General features: G+C 35.5%; 2 protein-coding genes across 3 annotated transcripts in view; one reads left to right on the top strand and one right to left on the bottom strand.

Annotated features, from left to right (window-relative positions):
- The window catches only part of TIMP4 (TIMP metallopeptidase inhibitor 4), a 20,525-nt gene extending 4,714 nt beyond the window's left edge, over window positions 1-15,811 (top strand). Inside the window, exons 2-5 of the mRNA XM_035337568.1 lie at window positions 9,650-9,747; window positions 14,299-14,413; window positions 15,066-15,190; window positions 15,355-15,811. Of these exons, the coding sequence (XP_035193459.1) occupies window positions 9,650-9,747; window positions 14,299-14,413; window positions 15,066-15,190; window positions 15,355-15,552 (536 nt within the window). The 3' untranslated portion in view covers window positions 15,553-15,811. The remainder of the gene's footprint in view (window positions 1-9,649; window positions 9,748-14,298; window positions 14,414-15,065; window positions 15,191-15,354) is intronic.
- SYN2 (synapsin II) overlaps window positions 1-16,479 on the bottom strand; it is a 167,918-nt gene that overhangs the window by 64,356 nt on the left and 87,083 nt on the right. The gene's annotated exons all lie outside the window — the stretch shown is intronic.

A 16,479-nucleotide genomic window follows, 5' to 3' on the forward strand; every position in this document is an offset into this window, starting at 1 on the left:
TCACCATCTTCGTAGCCCTCCTCTGGACACTCTCCAACAGTTTCATGTCCTTTTTATACTGTGGTGCCCAGAACTGCACACAGTACTCGAGGTGAGGCCGCACCAGCGCAGAGTAGAGCGGGACAATCACCTCCCTTGACCTACTAGCGATGCCGTGCTTGATGCACCCCAGGACACGGTTGGCCCTCCTGGCTGCCAGGGCACACTGCTGGCTCATATTCAACTTGCTGTCTACCACGACCCCCAGATCCCTCTCTTCTAGGCTGCTCTCCAGCGTCTCATCGCCCAGTCTGTACATGCAGCCAGGGTTTCCCCGTCCCAGGTGCAGGACCCGGCACTTGCTCTTATTGAACTTCATACGGTTGGTGATCGCCCAGCTCTCCAACCTATCCAGATCCCTCTGCAAGGCCTTTACGCCCTCATTTGAGTCCACAACTCCTCCAAGTTTGGTGTCATCAGCAAACTTGCTCAAAATACCCTCTATTCCTACATCCAGATCATTTATAAAAATATTGAAAAGTACTGGCCCTAAAATGGAGCCTTGAGGGACCCCACTGGTGACCGCCCGCCAGCCTGACGCAGCTCCCTTTACCATAACCCTTTGGGCCCTGCCCGTTAGCCAATTGCTCACCCATCGTATGATGTTTTTATTTAGCTGTATAAGTTTAAGTTTATTGTAAATAAACTTAAAGATTCACATGTCTCAAAGATGAATAAAAATAATTGAAGTGATAAAACATGGAGTAGTTTTTGAAAATAGAGTACAGGCTTCTTTGCATACAGTACAGGCCATCTCAACTAAAAATATGTGAAATTAAGTCAGTAATAGGAGAGCCTTTCTTGGACCCATAGCAGAAAGAAATGAAGAAAATTATAAATGGGAACAGTATAAAAATAATGGCATTTTTATGAAACTGTATTTGGCAAATCCTTCAGCATGAACAGAAAAAAGAATATTTCTTGTTAAAGCACTTGTTTTGAAAAGGCCTAAACATTTCAGGGTTGGGGCAACATATTAAACCATACCATTATTCTCATGATACTGGCACTTGATAGTATAACTCACTACTTTGATTCATTAAAAAGTCACTGACATGATCCCTGCTCCAAGTAATGTTTGTAATACACAGTCTTCCCCAACTGCTCACCATAGCAATGGATACATTCTGTTATTATATGAGTATGTGAATGCTCAAGTGCCTCTATACAGTACAGATGCATCTACTGTATTTAATAATTGAGAAAGCATTACTGCTAATTCTTGTGGAAACTACACATGCAAATTGAATACTGAATCTAAGGAAATTAAAATCTTAAATCTCCTTAAAATAATTTATAAATCCCTAAAATAATCTGCTTTAAAGATAAGAGTATTTGTAAAACTACGTTAGGTATTTAGTTACTTAAAATATTATCTTAATAACTTTTGTCTTCTTCCAGATGAAATGCCTTCTTTTGTCAGCATTAGGAATGCCTGCAAGTTTAAAACAAAGTTATGATGTTCCTTCTGTATTGATATTTGATATTCCTTACGTATTTGTTGATTGATATTGATTTTTTTCTTTTTATATGTATTTAGATAAATTACAATCTTTTCTATATAAAGATATATGAATATTTAAGGAAGTTAATTTGCCTTCTTCACTGGTGAAACTCAAAGCTTTACAATAAAAAATGTGGCAAGTCTACTATATAACCAAACAGTTCTGCATATTTAGTTAAAAATATGGCAGAGTTGCATTAAGAAAGTGGGAATGTTGTACAGATGGGAAGTTGCTTTGAAGTGTGAAGCAAGACTTCTACAACATCTTGTATAAACTATTCTATCTTTTCTATCCAAGCATATATTGTATAGCATTGTTTTAAAGTGGGTTCATTCATTTTCATCTGTTGTGACAAATTCTGTGCAGATTTCCCCTTCCTTTTTGAGGTTAATATTATTCTCCTTGCCTTCTGACTCTCCTCTGTGCAAGAGAAATCAAGCAATATCAAATGCCTAGTTTCCAATGTAAAGAATAAATATAATTGTTTTTGTAATGTCTGTGTACTCATGGAACCTAACTATTCAAAACAATGTTCTTGAATTCCCCTGGCAGCTCTGATAGCTTTACTTGCCAGGATTCTTTAAACCAAAGTTTGTAGGATTGGACCAAAATTATACTGGGTATTGTATCTATGGCACCTGGACACAAAGAAAGTAAATTAAAAATTGTGTCTATGCCCTGGATTTGGACTTCATGGCATTTATCTTGGGCTCCTAAGATCATTTAGCTATAACTTGAGTTCAGATGAATATGGTAGACAAGGCCAGTTCTACTCAGTCTTTTAGTTAGCTTGCATTCTCGTTGCTTACATTTAAATTCTTGGACAGTTAAAGATTCGTGTCTGATTTAAACTGGAAGCAAACCTGACCTGTGACTGTGTATGCTGGCCAGACTACTCTGCACATAGGAACTCTACCTGGAGCAGCTCTTTGGCTATAAGAATGAACAAATTACTGCCCCCTCTCTGATTTTGAGCTTCTTCTCCTGTACAATCTCTTAAATTTATTCCGCTGAATTAACTTACCCACCCCAAAACTGAAGACAAGCACTGCTGAAAATGCCATTACCAGATTTGCCTGCATTCTTCTACAGAATATGAAGTATTTAAGCACTTACATACTACAAAGAGGGGATGATCCTGGACTGTGCTTATTACACATAAAGAAAGAGTGACAGGGTTTTATTAAAACTTTTTTTTTCTTCATCCTATAAGTAAACAACCCAAACAGAAACACCTATGCTTTGGTTGACAACTCTTGGCGTACAGAATCACCTGGGTTGGAAGAGACCTCCAAGATCACCAAGTCCAACCTCTGACCTAACACTAACAAGTCCTCCACTAAACCATATCACTAAGCTCTACATCTAAACGTCTTTTAAAGACCTCCAGGGATGGGGACTCAACCACTTCTCTGGGCAGCCCATTCCAACGCCTAACAACCCTTTCAGTAAAGAAGTTCTTCCTAATATCTGACCTAAACCTCCCCTGGTGTAACTTTAGCCCATTCCCCCGTGTCCTGTCACCAGGCACGTGGGAGAATAGACCAGATTAGCTCTGGCTCTAATATAATCTGTGGCACTGCCAACACTGTACCACAGCCTCTAGTTATCATCGGGATTATATCATCGATCAGTTAATACATCAGTTCTGGAAGTTTCCCCTATGATACCACACAATAAACAAAGGCATATAAAACTAAGGAAAGCCTTTTACAGTTAAGAATATAGACTCCTATTTAAATCAAAAACAACATGCATATCTTTATCAGATAGTGTAAATTTGTATTAGCACCTATAAGAATTACTACCAGGTAAACTGAGGATTTATCATGAATTTCTATTTTGATACACCCAAGCAGGCAGATAACCCCAATTTTACGATGGTGGTTACAAAAAGAGTTTTACTAATGTTTCATGACAAGCCCTTATCCTTCCATCATCTGTAATGAGGAATGGAGACCTCAGAAAGGAGGAAAAAGTGTACTCCTGGGTAATACAAGCATACACCAGAAAAAGCCATTTTGTATAGGAAACCTATATGACCTCATTTAAGTTGTTTCCCAGTTTACTCTGCAATTATTTTAGATCTCTGGACCTGGAAACTTTACAGTTTCAGACAAATTATGTGGACTCTATATTCCTGACTGTTTGATGGATGTTTTCAGTATGCGTATAAATCTACCTGGTACAGACACTGTCATATTCCAACCATGTTTTTAGCAAGTTGTGTTTTAAACTACTACACCTCAAAGAGGTAAAAAGTTGAAGTTCTGGGTATAGATACAGTAGAATAGACTAGTTCAGTTGGAAGGGACCTTCAAAGATTATCTAGTTCAACTGCCAAGTTTTAACTAATGTTTAGTAGAAGGAATGCAGAAACAGCTGCATTATTTTATATGTGAATGTTTTCATTCGGGTGAGAGGACATTTTTATATATAAGGGTTCATTTGAATGTAAGGCCTTTCAAACTTATGTACTCCACATATATTTTGTGTCCATAGTTCTGTTTTATTTGAGATTGTATATGCAAACTGCCATGTAATTTCAGCCAAAACCAAAACAAAACAAAACACTTCTGTTTTCTCTTTTTGTACTTTCAAATGCTTTCTTCTGTCTGTTCCCACATGTATCTGGGATGCCATCCTCAACCCATCCACAGAACAATACGCTCATTGAGATCCCTCTCCCTCTGCCACTTGTTTCTTGTCCCTACAAGGCAGCAAATGTAAGAGCCTTACAAGAATACATGAGCAATAGCATCTGGCAACAGCTTGACTGAAGTGTCAGACGTTAAAGAGACAGGTAAAAATAATTGCTCAAAAGCCACACTTCATATTTTGGGTAATTAAATGAAAGGACTAAACTTTTGACCAGTGTGAACTGATTTTATTATTATTATTATTAAATTAGGATTTTGAAGTATTTTAAAAAAATCTTTTTAATAAATAGGCACCTTGTAGGAATGGATTCAATTGCTCCATCTTCCATATATGATCTGAAGCAATGAAATCTAAAACAGTGACACTGCACTGATTTTTTTTTTTTTTTTTTTTTTCTGACTGAGGCACTGTTTCTAAAATTTGCTAATGGCCTTACAAGAACATTAATGGAGATAAATCCTGGGGTAAACCAGGACTACATATGGTTGGGATGGTCCCAGCAATATGGTTTCCTCTGCATGCAGAATCACACTGTTGATGACCTCAGAATCCATTACAAGCCAAAAGGATTTAGCTCTTCTTTATACAAAAAGCAGTTGAGGCATCCCAGCCTAGAAAATTTTGTCCTTCTACTCATTAACTTACCTAATTGCTGAAGGACTGGAATGCATTAACTAGAGTTTTGAATTTATGAATTGTGGACATTTGATCAGTTTATTACTGATAGCATGAAAATTCCAGTGCAGCTAATATTTAATATTCATCCATCATGACAATGATCTGTAACTCTCTTTTAATTCTAAGAAACAAATAAAACGTTCAGCACTAGTTAGAACAGTCTTTACTATCTAAGGCACAAGAGCATTCTTAGTGTTGCAGTCTTAGTATACCAGCACTTCTAATCAATAAAATAATTTAGTCTGGGAGGGACCTGTAGAGGTTGTCTACTCCATCCTGCTCAAAGCAGGTCCAACTCAATCAAACTGCTCGTGGCCTTGCCCAGTTGAATTTGGAGTATCTCTAAGGATGGTGAGTCTACAGTCTCGCTGGGCAACATGTTCCAGTGATTGATTACCTTCTGCTACACTGTGCCTTAAGACCCTCAACCTCTAAAATACCTTACATTTGCAATCCTGCAGTCTGACTTCCACCTGCTCTTTCATCTAAGCTGCTGTGGCATTTTCCCATTCTCATGCTGTCGTTCTTAGCTAATGCTGTAATTCTTTAGGCATTCCACTTACAAACCCTGCTTCTCTTGGTTTGACAGCTTCTTATGGAAGGCATTGTCATGAGCAAAAGACTCACACTTTTTTCTTACCCTTTTGTACAATTGTATGATTTTGCTTAGAACGTAACAGTGAATAACAAAGCAGGTAACAGTCATTCACAGAAGTATTATACAATAATATGTATGCACAAAGATTAAACTAGTTGGTGTGTAACACCTGCCCCGATCAATGCAGGGTTCAGTTAGTGCTGTTAGTATATCAGTATCATTAATTATATTAAGCAGGAAGGAGCATATTCAAGTCCTGATGAAAATCATATATTTACTAAGGGAAAAATATTACAGGAGGGACCTCTGTGTGCCTGGGGAGGACATTCGTATCAGAGACATTCGTTTTACTTCCCTTCTTGGCTGACCACAGGGACCATTACTTCTCTTCTCTCTCTTTTCTTTCTCTCCACCCCTCTACACCCATTTCTCTCCTTTTGTTTTCCTTCAAAACAAACTTTTGCTGTAGGAGTCAATATAGGCCATCAGCAATGAGTATTTGTGTATGCCAGCTTGACTCAACAACCCTTTCTGCAACTCATTTTTTACCCTACTACCAAGTCACATTTTTTCTAGTTGCAACTTGTATCAGTTGTTTCTTGTCCTATCACATCTGAGAAGGGTACAGCTACGTATTCTCTCATTCAGACTCTTCTTATCATTAAAGAAAGTATGTTCACTGCTATTTCAATTGGCTTTATAAACATGTTTTTTTTTATCAGAAGAGAAGTACTTCACAGTCTTCTAGAAATCATATCCCGGAAATAAAAATACTGAACTAAACCCAATCTAAATAAAACAACTCAACATGTGTCTCTATTTCTCACGTTACTGTGATCTTAACACACTTGACAACTTTGTTCAGGAATTTCATCTTGAGTGTTTTTAGAGTCCAATCAGCTGACGAAAGAGATTTTCAAAGCTTCAAGCACCTGTCCATCTTTGTGCAGTTCAAAATTACTTAATTCAGGAAAGAAGGCTTAAAAATATTCTTAACAGATATCTAATAACAAATGTGCAATAAACAAGCTGATTTATATCTAAGTATAAATGTTCAATAACCAAGCTGATTTACTAAATAGAACGTTGTCCTTCTTATGCTGTGTGACATGCTATGTCACTACTAATAAAAGCAGCGATTGCTCAGAGGGGCGGCAACTTGACACTATGGACTCAGCATAATAGCGGGAGCCAATAACTGCTGTAACTGTATGATTTTTGTTCTAAGGCTCTAATTGACCCCCTGTGTAGCTTTGATCACATTAACTTATATTTCAGATACCTGATACCATTTTCAGCTGCAAAGTAAGGATAAAAGTTTGTATTTTTTAAAAGTACCATGAGTTACAAAATATGACAGCAGAAACGCTACATCCTACTACTGAAATCTAAGAGCAAATGTCTTTTGAAATACGTCATAGATTTTAAATGTGGAACAAATTTGAGGCAGACTGAATTATTGACATTAGAATATAAAAGCTATGCATATGTATCTTATATATGCAAATTCCTCTCAAAGAATGAATAACTGTCTGATAGATAAATGACATTATTACTCTAAACAACCGGAGAGCAACCGGAGAGAAGCAAATCCAACAATGATATAGTTGATATCACTTCTTGAAAGAAAGTGCAGACTAGGAGAAATCCTAAGTTATAACCACCCTCTGAACCACGAGTGAGGAGAAGGAGATGGCTAGGCCCAAGAATGCTAAATCAGGAAATGGTTGTGGTTAAAAACAGAAGCAACCACATGAATCAGAGGTTTTAGGAGACAGCTAGACGACTGATTGAAAAAAAAATAATAATTCAAAGTACAGAAAAAAAATAGAAGACTTGAAAGGCACATAAAGATATATGTGCATTTGAATCTGATTTCAGGAGAACAGAAAAAGTGAAACCCCAATAACTAAAGATTTAGACATCTTTTAACAATAAAACTTTCTGGTCATTAAAAATAAATAAATCTTAGTTTGGTATTCCTCCACCATCTGGAAGCTTTCTCTTAAACAAACAAGTAAGTGAAACACACACGATATAAAAATAGTTTTCATTTTTTTTCTACACACCCACAAAAATAGCACGTAATGACAAAACTCAAAATATCCTTTCTGCCTTACATAATTCCATGGAGACTCCTTGAGCTATTATTGATCATCTGTAATGTTCCTGTCAGACCATAATAAGCAGAATTTAATAAAAATATGAAAACTAGCAATATTGCAATATTAAGTACAATAGGAAAAGTAGTTTTAATTATTCTACATAGGTTTGCATTGAGTATGCAGGAAAATATTTCCTGCATATAAAATACATTACGGTAAATTATGGAGCTAGCTCCTAACTGTTGTCTCACCCCATCTACATTGAATCAACTCTTTTGTGAGAAAACCTTTCCTTAGGAAGAAATGCTGCAAAGGAAAACAAAACGTGATTCTAATTTGACCTTTCCAGTAGACCTTTCCAGATTGTACAAACAATCCACAACACTTTTTATCTGGAATTAGATCAAAGCACCTAAGAAGTACTGTTAATTTGTGGGAACATAACACATCTGCAGATGATTAAAGAGATGGTGCTACTTACCATTTGAAAAGAGGAATTTGCTCTTCGTACTTAAAATAACTCTTTCCTTTCAATCCAACACATAAGTCTAAAATGCTTTAAAAGAGTTTGAATGGCTTGGGAGAAGGGAACACTGTGCCAAAAGATGGAGGACTCAAGTTTGAAGCTGCAGACATCTGCATCATGTTGATTATTACATCTAGGTTGGTCTGCTAATAAGTGAGAATTGCCCATTATTATATGAGACTGACCTCTGTTTGGCTGTAAGAAAATTTACAGTTTGAGTTTATTATTTTTATTTGGATATGATGGTTGGAGGTTAATTTATTGCATACATATTTTGGGCTGAGGATTTCACTATAAGAATAGTAAAATCCTGGAACAAGGGCTCAGGGAGGCTGTGAACTGCTTCCATGCTGAGAAATAATTTCTAGTCGCTGTCATATCTGCAAAAAGTAGCATACCTATGTCAGAGAGAATGAATCCAAGTGTTCCCTTGGACAGATCTATCTCTGTAAAATTGTGAATTGGATTTACAGTTGAAGTGGAGTTGGACTGTTGATTGCTAAGGCCTTTGCTGTTATCCTTCCATGGAGATACAGATTGTTCTGATAAGTAGGATGTCTGAAGAGACGCTGTAATAGCAGCCATGCAGAACCAAGCAAACATTGGACTCAATACTTTTTTGGGAGGTGTAGAAGTATATAGAGAAATTCTGGCCTCAATGTAACATGCTATATTCTTAGAATGCCATTATTCTCTGTCACAAATACTGCTGGTATATTTTAAACAATATACATGAGAGATGCCTAAAACAAACAGAGAGGAGAAAAAATCATTTCCTCCATCATAAAATTTCTTACTTTCCTTGATTAAAGAATAGGAAATAAATGGAACATGTCAAGAGAGGGAGTAATTCATTTATACAGGTTAACATATCTAAGGACACTAATAAAATGCCAAAATATATGGTCTTAGGAAAGTGAATGAAAGTATGCTTGTCTTATTTTGTGAGTAAAATTGATGCATTAATCATGCCTAGCCTGGTCTTTCTGAGTGTCAATTTCAAGTCTATTTAACTGATAGACCATTATGTCATCAATGGGAGTTTCCTTTTCTCTTGCTGCCTGATTATAGCGTTTTATCAAAAGTTATGGTATGCATGTCTTCCAAAGATTTTGAAGGACTACTTTATCAAAACTCAGTGGTAACTTATTTCAAATGTCCATAATCATAGCAGCCATAACCATAATTAGCATGAACCTCAACAGTTTAGCAGCCTTGCTCTGATTTAGTTATGGATATTTTAACTCAAGAGTAGCACTAAGGATTTTGAAAATTTGGATGTAAATATCAGGAAATATGTAAGCAATGGAACATACCTCTGTCAAAAATAAGTACTTGTGTCATAGGCAGCCTATTTGTTATCTTCAGCTCTTAACGCACGCTAGTGACAAGCCTTAAAATCTAGTTCTACCTAAAGTGTAAAAAAAAAAATATGCTAAAATCTGTCATATATTTTTAAAGAAAAATGTATTTTTAGCTATTGCATGTAAAGTCAGGTGTATGCTTATTTACATTTAAACTTTTTCCTTTATTACAGTGATTCGAGCAAAAATATCCAGTGAAAAGGTGGTTCCTGCCAGTGATGATCCTCTTGATACCCACAAAATGATCCGGTATGAAATCAAACAAATAAAGGTACATGGAATCACTCAGCTAATTTGAAGTTCAACAATAACCTCTGCATATAACTACAATTAACCCCAAATGCTTTAAGTTGGAAAAGGATCCAGCTGCCTCCAAGGTTAGAATTAGGTGAACAACACAAAATTAAAGTATAAAAAAATTTTTAAAAGGGAAAAAAAAAAAAAGGAAAAACAAATGAAAACTCATGAAGGTCAAAACAGCTACTTGCTAAATAAGTGTATTTTTATAATACTTTTGTTATTCACAATTGCTTTATTAAGATTGTATGAAAACAAATCTAGGTATTCACTATATTTACTTATTTTCTGTTTCTGGTGAAAACTTGATCACGAATGTTGCATTATGGTGTTGCAACTCTGACTGGATGATACAGACTTTTTTTGAACAGAGGAAAGCATTTCTAGCTGAAATAGTGATTCAGAATCTCACGGGATTTTTCCCTTATTTGTTAAGCTCCAAAAAGAAGACACATTCATTAATGTTCTTTAAGAAGACACTTCTTGGTACCATTGAAGTTACCATCAGTCTTTCAATGATCATGACCCACCTGTTTCTGGAATACATAAAGAAGATTATCTCTCAATTAAAATGATGTATGGTGGTTTTTGTTTGTTTGTTTGTTTCGTTTTGTTTTTCTCTTTCTTTCTGCTTCCAGTTTTCCAGGTAGTTTCATCGCTCATTTTTCATGGAATATTTTATATGACCTCCAGAGGACCCTTCCAACTTTAACCTTTCTGTGATTTACTTGGAACACTTTAGCAGATCACTGTGAATTGATATGTGCTTTCAAAAAATAATAATAAAATCTTCAACTTGTACTAGTATATCAGCTCTAGTAAACTAGAATATCTCAAAATATTCACAAGCATAGTATCATACATGAGGTCTGTTAAGGTTTTATAGCAATTTCAACAAGCTAATTAAAGATAATTTAAATTTGTTAAAATAAAAGCAAAAAACTCTTCACCATCTGCGACACTGTCTTCTTCAGCTATTAAGAATATTTCCAAATGTTTCTTCATAGAAATAAGTGTATAATTACCAGTTCTCTTTCCCCCAATAGAACTTTAATTTTATGTTGCTACCCTGTAACTCTTAAGTGAGTAACTTTATAGAAACACAAATCTTATACTTCAGCACAAAAAGAAGTCTAGTTTGTGTGATTATTATTTCCAGCCTATAACCCAATTCTTCAATAATAGCACACTAAAATTTCTTCAGTCCACTCACATACTGTTGGAGCTACTTTGGAGTTTCTCCCAGACTTTCACAAGTGAAGACCTAGTCATCAGTAAACTCAGGCATCAGTGAGAGATCTTGATTTAACTCCACTGAGCTTCAGAAGGCAAGTCAGATAGGACTGGGCATACTAGGGAGGTTTATTCTCTAATAAAAGATGTTCTTCATCACACAACCTTAGACTAAAGACAAGGGGGTCACAATGGTCCCACCCTTCAAATTCCTACTTCTGGCTAGGACAGCTAAGAAGAGGGAGCAGCTGAGGCATCCACCCTGGCACACTCAGGCTGCTCAGCTGAGTTGGGATCCAGCTCCTTGCTCACTGTCTAAAAAGCACAATAAAAGGATCTGTTTTTGAAATCTCTGCAATACGAAGTGGTTGAGCCAACAGGAGATTCTGTACACTTCCATTCTTTGGTGGTATGGCTAGAAAACTCAATCTGTCACTTAAAAAATATAAATGTAGAGGCAACTTTGTCTGTACTTTGTATATCTTACAAGAACTGACAAAAAGTTTTATAATCAGTTATATTCTGTGCGTATAACTCAGTTCGCATACCACTGAAAATTAAACAGGACTGGGTATACTGAAAAATTATCAAGAAATAGTCAATTTTAAATAAACGCGTTTAACAGAAAAGTGTTATGGATAACACTGTAAAGTTTGCATTGAGCTACAAAAAGTAAAGAGTGAGGAACTGTAAAAAGTTCATGCTTGTAAACATTTGGTAAAGGAATCAACTAAAATAATGTAGATGTACATCATGGGCCACATTTGGCTACTTCAGGGGAGTGGGACAATTCAGAGACTGACATAAGATTTTTTCTGAGAATCTGATTCAAGCTTAATTTGCAAGTGCTAATAACATCACAAGGATAGCTAGTCAGCTGTCTTCAAACTCTGAACTTCATGGATCAGTGACATTGTTTGTGTATGGTCACAGTTTCCTGACTAACTTACAACTTGTCTGATCACAGCTAACCTTATCACACTATTTCTTATCTTTTCTCTCAGATAATAACATTTTAAACAATCTAAACAGCATATGTCAAATATTAAAATATTTTCTTTTTATTATTATAGTGTTCCTTTTCTTGATTGCTTACAGAATGATTTCTCATATTTGCCTGTAAATTCTCCTGACTCCTCCTCATATTTTCCTTCAATAAATCCTACCAGAACATCAGATGTAAATGGATCATACCACAGTGTAGAATTGAGTCAAGACATCCTATTCTAACCCTTTACAGAGAAAGACTCCACACTTCTAGGAGTTGAGAGAATACGACAGAGAAGATCAAATACGATCTACCAAATTAAAAAGAAGGTTAAAAATTTAAGAAATGGTCTAACTTATATCTATCTCAAATCCAGAGACAGGTCAGAGCTGGAATTTCACAAAACAATACAAACAAAAACCCCCAACCTGATGAGGCCCACAGGGAGCTCCTCAATTATATATTTTTATTCAACTAACATGAAACTGCACCTCCAGCGAAGCTTAAAACACACTTTGAAATATTAACCAGATCTCCAGTATTAGTTGCTATAGATAGATATATAAATATATACATACATATTACCATTGAATCATTTTGTGTTGTCTGCATAATGCCACTTAAGTTAATTTCTATTAGGTGGTGAGTTATTCAAATAAAAGTTGTGCTCTACTACACAGTATAACACAATCAAAAGGTTCTGAACACGAAGAGAACTCAATTTAGAGGATGCTTGCATAGTTTATGCAGTTACTTTGTAGACACAGCTGCCTAGCACACACCCCCTGAATAATGCGGATGCAAGTGTAGCAGAAGCTAGGGATTCCATTTCCAAAGATGACAGGTATAAAAATGGCTTTCAATGGGAGTGAGGAAGGCTGCCTGAAGCTTGCATTAGCAATGAGACTGATACTCTGCAACACACCTGTCCTGCTCTTGCTTCCTCATCTGGCCAGCTTTTTGAGATCTTTTACATTTGGCTGACATACCAGACTACATCTATCTAATGAAATTAAATACATTGTCCATCAACATTATATACATTTTCTAATATACTCAATGCTGTACAGGCTACTGTTGTGTTTTTGTTTATTTGTGTGTTTGCTTTGGAGGATGTTTACTTCTTCTACTAAGTATTTCAAATTATCATCTAATATTTTTGGCTGGGAAGACCAATAACAGCACCTTTGACTTTTTTTTTCTTTTTTTTTTCTTTTTTTTTCTTTTTTTTAAAAAAAAATTCTATAAATTAAGGCTTCAAAAAACCCTAACATGTTACTGTGTATTTTGAAGTGCCCTGTACTATTTAAATCTCCCAAGAGAACTTGGGTAATATGAAGATATTTTCCAGAGACGCCAGCTGCTATTGGGAGAGTTTGCCCCTGGGAGCTGTGAACCTTGCAATCATCCACAGCTGTCAACACACAGCATGATGTAACCAAACGAGGCCTCTGGAGTGCTGGGGTTTCAGTTATGTCATATTTGGTGATGACAGGCATTCTGAAGTTGACTAGCATCTTACGGTTCTCTCTCTGATTTGGATATAACTAAATTTGTTATTAATCTTCCAATGGTTACTTTAAGCATTATTTTCAAAGTTGGAAATGCTAGTAAAGGAGAAGATAATCTGAGCACTTCATGGGCTTTGATTCTGAGCCTATTCATTTTGGTGCTGCAGGCCGTAAATGCTAAGAAGTAGATCCCAGTTTCCAACAGTTATTTGAGAAGGTTGCATTGGGAAAATTATTAATTAGATATGGAAAAACAGCATCTTTTAATGACAGAATATAAAAATAATGCTCCGTTCCTTAACATGTTTCATGTCCTTGAAGTTATACACCATTACACTGATCAAGATAAGATTTCCCCTGTAAATATGTCTAGAATTTTTTGCATCTTGAAAGATTCAACACTGCAGAACCTTGTTTAAGATGAGTGGTGTGGGTTATTTCTTAAAGAAGTAGATGTCTGTAAAATATAATCTGAAGAGAAAGCTTTAAAGATCCATTAAAAATACTGAAAAAGCAAATTTCAAAACTATAACTAAAGAAAAGAAGACCTAATTTCCTTCTGAAAATAATGGACATTTCATTTGATGTAGAGATGGGGTCTAATTTGGGTGTATTATATGTATTACATATTTATATTTTTATATATTTATATATATATAATGGGGTATTTTCTCATCAAAGTTCAGACTTCAGAGTCATTTTTCAAGAGATGCACCATATACTTCTTCCAGTTGTTGCTCGCAACTGTTCTTTCATATTTGTTTTTCACTACTGACCTTTACTTTACTTTCAGATGTTTAAAGGATTTGAAAAGCTCAAGGATGTCCAGTACGTCTATACTCCTTTTGATTCATCACTCTGTGGAGTGAAACTAGAAGCTAACAACAAAAAGCAGTATCTTTTGACAGGTAAGAGTCAACAAAACCAATGTACCTATAAGAACAAAAGTAACTGCTCAATGTACAATTTGATTGACTTTGCAAAAATATGTCCTTGTAAAAATATATTTATGTACTGTCTAAATAATGCAAACAGAATGAAATGTACCAGTTGTCTGAAGCTGTAATTATATTGTAATTTTGCATGCTTTCCATCCTTCACTGGAAGATCTTAGTTTCAGAGGAAGTCAAAGTCAGTAACTATATAGTTTGTATAGTTAGTAAATAGAAACTATGCCATTATTGTTCTTTTAAAACCAAACCTATTGATTTTCCCATGAATACAAACATGTTTAATGAGACAACACATACCTATGCATACGCAGATTTGGTGTTGTAAGTAACTACAGATTTTTCTATGGAGTCCTGTAACCTGGTTTAACACACTACCCCATTTGCATCCATCCCTTCCTATCAGCGTCTTGTGAGAAGTATTCTTGTTAAATCTTTAGCATTTATTGAGCAGAATAGTTCTAACGGTTTTAATAACATTCATGGAAAAAGTCTATGACTAATTTGGTGCAATTAGTTAAAAACTTTGGATATTTTTCAATTTATTTCAGCATTCAGAAAACTGTTTTCTTTGCTTGCCTTATTTTTTTCTAATTTTTTCATGTTGTAGGCCAAATTTTAAATGATGGTAAAGTCTTCATCCATTTATGCAACTACATTGAACCATGGGATGATTTATCCTTGTCTCAAAAGAAGAGCCTTAATCAGAGATATCAAATGGGCTGTGGCTGTAAAGTAAGTATAGCACAAAACACTCTTTAATAGTGAAGCCCACCTTACAGCCAATAGCATTTTTCACTGTTGGGAACTGTACTCTTATATACCATATATATATATATATATTTTTTTTTTTTGAGAAACCATAAATATACTGAATTAATGTACTATTTCACATTTAGATTACTACCTGCTACACGGTGCCCTGCTCGATCACTGCACCAAATGAGTGCCTCTGGACAGACTGGCTGATAGAAAGAAAGCTATATGGGCACCAAGCCAAGCATTATGCCTGTATCAAGAGAAGTGATGGCACTTGCAGCTGGTACCGAGGTGGCCCTCCACCAGAGAAAGAGTTTATTGATATCAGCGAACCTTAATGTGGTGACTTCCTGAAAAGCCTTGGAGTCTAATTCCATCAAATGTTGCACGCTCACAGCTTTGAACTGCTATCACCTAATGTATCTGTTGCTTAGAAACAAAAACAAATTGTCCTGTACAGCTGAAGTATGAGTCTGTGGAATTGGCACTCAGGCAAGAAGAGGAACAAATCTCCTGGAGGTAGCTCTCTGTAAAGTTATGCTTTATCTAGAGAGGCTCAAGCTGAGAATGCTTCTCTGTGTTCTCTAAGGCATAACAACTTTTCGTTTCCTTTTTTGTTTCCTTCTTTTTTTTTTTTTTTTTTTTTTTTTAACCAACATGAATGTACAAGAACATAAGAATGGTCAGAATTTCGTTCCCTGTTTTTGTCAACCTACAAATTAAAAGAGCCCCATGTTTTATTCCAAGCCTTTCTGATGAACTAAGGAATATTTTATATATTTTTTTCTATATGAAAGTCTTCTGATACAAAAGAATTATTGTACAGTGTATATGCAAAGTATTATAACATTTTGCTATAGAAGATTCAAAAATTTGTGTTTTTTCCTTACCTGTCAAAACAAGTTAAACATTTCAGTGATTAAAACAATCTGTGCTCCATATTTTATATGTTACTTATGTCACAGGTTTCTTTATCTACAGAGTAATAACTTTCATTGATAATTAAGTTAAAACACAGCCTTGATAATCAAAATCCCCTTATCCAATTCAATATTCCTGTGAACTAGCTATATCTTGCAGACTGTAAAGGCAGATGTTCTAATGCTTCAGCATTTTATAGAACCAACATAAACAATAACAGGTGAAAACTGTTTATATTTACATAAATTTACATGTCCATCATCACTGCAGCTGTAGTACTTGATATTGCCTCTCTAAATGTGTGACTCGGTCATTTTACTTCAGCACTGTTAAAGCCTTGGCTT

Source organism: Oxyura jamaicensis, chromosome 12 (assembly GCF_011077185.1).
Source record: "Oxyura jamaicensis isolate SHBP4307 breed ruddy duck chromosome 12, BPBGC_Ojam_1.0, whole genome shotgun sequence".
In the NCBI taxonomy this organism is placed as follows: domain Eukaryota; kingdom Metazoa; phylum Chordata; class Aves; order Anseriformes; family Anatidae; genus Oxyura; species Oxyura jamaicensis.